Source organism: Mustela nigripes, chromosome 13 (genome assembly GCF_022355385.1).
Source record: "Mustela nigripes isolate SB6536 chromosome 13, MUSNIG.SB6536, whole genome shotgun sequence".
Classification (NCBI taxonomy): Eukaryota; Metazoa; Chordata; class Mammalia; order Carnivora; family Mustelidae; genus Mustela; species Mustela nigripes.
Window position 1 is genome coordinate 92,608,026 of NC_081569.1, and position 6,168 is coordinate 92,614,193.

Sequence of the window (6,168 nt, forward strand, 5' to 3'; positions counted from 1 at the left end):
TATATATATATATAATTGTAGTTTATTTCTGTTAAGTATAACTGTTGCTGTAGTTACTCATTTGGTCATGCTTTAAAGATAATTTGAAGAAAAATAGTGCAGAGATTTTACGATTCCTTCCCAATGCAACATTTGGAAATCTGAGCTCAGGCTTGTGACCTTGCTACAAAGTTTTTAAAAATTAAATAGAAATAAGTGAAACCATAAAGAAAGTTATTTTCATTTTCAAAGGTATTTGAATGCCATATGATTTTTTTTATTTTAATCTTCAGAAACATTAAGAAGAAACCGTTTGGGTTTGCCTAAGGCTCCTGATTTGCCACGCCCTCTAATTACCTAAATGGTTGACTAGAGCTGACAACATGTTACCGACTATGAATAAACATCTACACTTAAGACTAAATATAGTGTTGAATATTTTAGAGTCCACAGCCTTGCCTCAAGCCGAAAATACTGTGTGCGTGCACGCCCTCGTTTAATACATTGTAGAACTGAATTTTCAGTCTGCTAGTATTGTGAAATCGGTTTGAATTTAATTTCTTTAAAGTGTCAAACAGTTTTTTTTTTTTAACTGAAGTATAGCTGACAAAATGTTACATTAGTTTCAGGTATACAACATAGTGATTCAACAACTCTATACTTTATGCCATGTGAACTTCATTTCTTACACAAATAAAACATGGAGGTCTGCAGTGTTCAGTATTGGATTTATGTTGTGCTTGGGAGGATATGTGTGGCACCTGAAAAGATAGTCAAAATAAGACACCTTGGTCTGTGACTTCTCTTTTCCACTTCCTCAGATGCTTTGCTTTCTTTTTTCATGAAAATATGCTTTTCCATAGATGTACCATTGAGAAATCCTGTGATGTTTTTAGTTTAGACATTTATTGTACCAAGTAAAGCAATCTTTTCAATTCAGTTTCATTAGGAAGGACCTCATTCTTTAATTTTTTAAAATTCTGCTTTGTATAACATACATGACAGGAACATATTTTTACAATACAATCAATGACTAAGAACAAATTGCTTAGCTAACATCAAGGTTAGGAGAAACAATAAGTAACAGTTTAAATAGGGAGGACACCCCAGTTCATTCCCAAAGCATGCAAAGAGAGGGAATCAGATTACTTTACCAAGTTCTGAATCAGATCCTCACAGCATGGCCTCTATAGTTAGAATTATAAAATATCAAGCATGGTCCTAAATTGCAAGTGAAAATCCCAAAGTGCTTAGAAACGATTTTTGTATCAGCTGTGCAACTCTTCAGTTAAGTACTCTGGGATTACTTTTCATATGTGGTCTTTAAAATATAATTGGCCATTATTCTGTAGCCCAACTAAGAATTCCATTATAGCAGTTTCATAAGTGGAATCAGGTATATTAAAAGGGAAATGAAGCACAGCTTATATTTTGAAGGGAGAAAGAGGTTTACATTAGGAATGCACCCAACCAAATTTGGATTGCATTTTCAAATAGCTTTTTTCATTTAGAATTTTTTATTTCAGGGTCTTCCTTATATCAAAGATAAAATCTGCAATATAATTAGTTTAAAAGTTTCATCAAATGCTCACCCTGTACCTCAAAAAAGATTGCACTTCTTAATGGTCTTTCCAGAGGCCATGCACATTGCCAAAAAAAAGGCTCAGCTTGACTTGTTTTAATTTTTTTCATTATATTGGTAGGCCTCCTGACCAAATTTAATTTGAATCCTTTTTTAAAAAAATTTTAAGTAATCCCTATATCTAACTTGTGGCTTGAACTTAAAATCAGGAGATCAAGAGTCATATGTTCTACCAACTGAGCCAGCCAGGCACCCCTAATTTGAATCTTTGGATAGGTTTGTTTTCATTTAAACATATTTCAAGCAGGGGCGCCTGGGTGGCTCAGTGGGTTAAAGCCTCTGCCTTCAGCTTGGGTCGTGATCCCGGGTTCCTGGGATTGGACCCCGCATTGGGCTCTCTGCTCAGCGGGGAGCCTGCTTCTTTGTCTCTCTCTGCCTGCCTCTCTGCCTACTTGTGACCTCTGTCTGTCAAATAAATAAATAAAATATTTAAAAAAAAAAAACATATTTCAAGCATTTAACATAGGAAGTCACAAATTTACATGTTCCATCTTAAACTTTTAAAATGCAGGATGAAGACACTGTTTGAAGAGATCAAAGCATCAATTAAAAATAACTATAACCAAGATCGCTCATTTTGGAGGCCTGTTCTTCCTTGGGGAGGTGTTTTTACTATCAAAGCTGGCCGCAAAGCAGTATCCTGTACACCACTCTATGTTGAAATAAGACTGAAAAACACCTGCACCATAGATGGATTCTTGATGTTATTATATGTCATTCTTAATGAAAATGAAAATTTCCCCAGGGAACTCTCTCTTCATTTAGGTAGAGAGTTTGTAGACTGTTTCCTTTATTTAATGGACACCTATAGTTTCACAACTGTGAAGCTACTTTGGATTTGGGACAAGATGGAAAAACAGCAATACAAATCTGAAGTTCATAAAGCTTCATTAATAATTGATTTATTTGGGAATGAACATGATAATTTTACAAAAAATCTCGAAAATCTCATGTCTACCATACAAGAGAGTTACTGTTCCAACTGGCGATGCCCAACTCGAGTGCAGGAAGATCAGCAACGCACAATTAATATAAAGTAAGTTGCTTTGAAGTCTGTCATTTTAGCAGAGATAATGTACTTTTTAAATGAATGCTGCTATAAATAAATATAATCAAAGTATTTCCTTAAGTACAGACCTTGTATAATTACTTACTTATACATTGCAACCCCACAAATGCAGGACTATACTGTTTATTTAATCCAAATATCTTGGGATTGAGTTTGTAAAACCAACTGATAACTATTTCACTTGAAAGGTAATGAATTCGTATGCAAAATGTTTTATTCTTGCTTTGAATTGCTAATATCACTGTAGATAATTGTTTGTTTCATAAACATAACCTCTTAAAGAACATTTAATGCTATATTGGAATGTTCACTTCTTGAATGGATTTCGGTTGGGTAAGCTGTTTTTACATGAACAAGAAGAGTGAAAGTATTCCTTCATGTCATGGCCGGAGTATAATTATAGACAGAAACCCCAAAATTCGAATCTTCATACCTGGAGAGGATACTGATGTTAGGAGCTTTTTCACTGGCTAGGAGAAGTGCTGATAGCCTGCTGAATATTTTTGGCTTTGACAGAGAAGGCAGACCTCCAGGCTGGTAAATGATAGGGAAGAAGGCCAAACTGGCATGGCCTAGTAGAGTATTGGGAAACATTAAAGCCCCCAGGGGACATGAGCTGGAAAAAAGTAACTGCCAGTAGAAAAACAGGACTGAAAAACCCAAACACATTGTTTTCTGAAAATGTATTTGACCCAGTGGTCCACAGAAGCAGCCTAATAAATACTCCCTTTTTGGAATATACATCACATACCCTAACTTACTAAATTCACATTTCTTTAGAACATATTTAGTTTAATATTGTAACATTTTGCTATTTATGGAAAACTGAAGATATTATATTCTTTTTAGAATCTGTCAATTAATGTGTTTCTTGTTTCTATAATACACTTTGTCCATTTCCTGTATTGCTGATATGATGACGTTGAGTTTGAAATCTCTGTCAGGGAAGAAAGTTTCATTACTCTAAATTGTAATGAACTAAAAAGCATTTTAGAAATCTGTTTTGCTTTTCAAAAACTAGTATCAATTTGTGTATATTTTGAAACTATAATTAGTATTTATAATCCAATATTAATGCTAATATTTTAAAATATTAAATATTAAATAAAATATTTTTCATCATACTGAATATATGTGTGTATATATATACACATATATTTTTATGTATATGTATACATATATTTTTATGTGTGTATACATATATGTATACATATACATATATGTGTGTATATATATATATATATATATATATAACTTTTTAAGGCTTTTGCCTATATTTCAGTCCTACATTTAAAACCATCTCTGAAGTATATAGGAAGACATTTTTTAACAAATCCAGTAATAGTAGCCAACAGTGGCTGTAATTTGCATTTAGTCATGTACCTAATCGGTAGCTCTCCTAATTCTGGGTCCTCCTTTCTTCCCCAAGACCACAATCCCTTCTACCAGAACCTCTCAAAAAATTTTTTAAGTAACAACTGCATATTTCAGGAACAGTTTCCAGAAAGATTTAATGTTTCTTGGAAAACTTCATGCATTAATGTTTATTAAGTTCAACTGATTGCTATAATTATAACAAAAAGATGAAAAACAGGTTATAATTTTTTACTTGATTTGCTAATAATGAATTGATCTGTAAAATTGGTTATCCTAATAAATATTTAACATGTAAATTTCCAAAGCAATTCTTACATACATTTTGTAATTGTTGTAGTCCTCCCCAAGAAATTCCTCATGGAAACTTGATACGACTGGCTGTGGATGAGTTATTCTGTTCCAGGATTGAACTGTGTGAAGAGAGTGGGTGAGTATATGATAGACATTTAAGATCAAAGTATTTCTATTTTTTATAAAGAAACCTGAACAGATAAGCTCTTTGATGTCAATACTTCAGGAAATAGCAACTCACAAGTATTTGTGAGTTAGAAGCCTAGTGTTTTTGGAATCTTAACACCTAGTGTTTTTTCCATCTTATGCTATGTTGTCATTATAAAATTTCACTATATAGAATATCATACTACAGTTACTTGATGAATACAAAGCAAATGCCTTTTCTTTTTTTCCCCACTGCTGAGCAGGTACAATAAAACCTTGGTTAACCGGAACCCAGCTAATCGGACTCCCAATTAACTGGATTTTTTTCTGCATTCCTCATTTAGGAGAAAGAGGTAAATGGCAACCAAAAAATTTAACTTAGTTTTAAAAAAATTTAAAAGGGGCAGAACATATTCATCCCAGTCTCTTAACAATTTCTATATCTACAGTATTGTACAATGAGAATTAAGATTTAGAAGGATGGCCTTACAGCTAATTAATCACAAAAGGAAGGAAGAATAAAATATATTCAATTAATTATACTTAAGTCCAGAAAGTAATCTAATGTATTTTAACAGGAAATCCTGAAACTAAATGGTTTTCTAGTTAATGCTTTAATCAGTAACGTTTATGAAACAAAATACTGTGTCCTGAGTATTCCGGTTAATCGAGATTTTACTGTATTTGTGGTATTCTGATCCATATCCTTAATATGTGAGACTACTAAGAAAACAGAATTTATCTCATCCTCATGGCAAAAAGATGCAATTACGGGCACCTGGGTGGCTCAGTCTTTAAACATCTGCCTTTAGCTCAGGTCATGATCCTGGGGTCCTGGGATTGAGCCCTGCATCCAATCTGCTGCCTGCTGAGCTGGAAGCCTGCTTCTCCCTCTCCCAGTCCCTCTGCTTGTATTCCGTCTCTCGCTGTCTCTATCTCTGCATGTCAAATAAATACATAAAATCTTTAAAAAAAAATGCAATTAGGGAATTTTATACAATATAAAGAGGACTGGAAGAGTCCTACTATTTACCTCTCTGCCAGTATTATCATTTGAAACCAACCAAGGGGGGGGGGGATGTATAGACATATAAAAGCTTTTATATCAGTTCAAAAAATTAAATGTTTTGTAAGCTTAAAAAAAAATAGCTAGCTTTTCCTGGGGTTTTATTCTTTAAATTTTTAAAGAATTTACTTCTAAAGAAAAGTATTATTTCTTTTATATAGAATCTCACAGCTTATAAACTTCTGGGTATAGATAATAAAAATACTAATATAGCCACACCATGAACCACACCTAAAATAGATAATTATACTTTTTAGGAAACTAATAAAGACAACCCAGAAGTGATAAAAGGCAGTTTTGTTTCAAGTGTAATAAAGTTCATGTCTCTTTCCGATTTTAGGTGTGGTGGCTTAAGAGAATTTTCCCAGCGAGTTTTCTGCCATGGGGCACCCCCTTTTGTTGTCTTAAATATGCAGCATTGGAAATCTGAAGATCTGGCATATGTACCATATTACTTGGATTTATCTGATCACAAGTAGGTATTTTTTTAAATTTTTTATTTTTTATAAACATATATTTTTATCCCCAGGGGTACAGGTCTGTGAATCGCCAGGTTTACACACTTCACAGCACTCACCAAAGCACATACCCTCCCCA

The 6,168-nt window shown here is 33.4% G+C and overlaps 2 protein-coding genes across 2 annotated transcripts in view; one reads left to right on the forward strand and one right to left on the reverse strand.

Moving 5' to 3' along the window:
- The window catches only part of LOC131999427 (uncharacterized), a 1,807-nt gene extending 1,443 nt beyond the window's left edge, over positions 1-364 (reverse strand). The window contains exon 1 of the mRNA XM_059372144.1: positions 337-364. Coding sequence (XP_059228127.1) covers positions 337-364 — 28 coding nt within the window. The remainder of the gene's footprint in view (positions 1-336) is intronic.
- Positions 1-6,168, forward strand: part of C13H14orf28 (chromosome 13 C14orf28 homolog) — a 9,819-nt gene that overhangs the window by 1,088 nt on the left and 2,563 nt on the right. Inside the window, exons 2-4 of the mRNA XM_059373128.1 lie at positions 2,133-2,657; positions 4,405-4,494; positions 5,912-6,046. Of these exons, the coding sequence (XP_059229111.1) occupies positions 2,134-2,657; positions 4,405-4,494; positions 5,912-6,046 (749 nt within the window). The 5' untranslated portion in view covers position 2,133. The remainder of the gene's footprint in view (positions 1-2,132; positions 2,658-4,404; positions 4,495-5,911; positions 6,047-6,168) is intronic.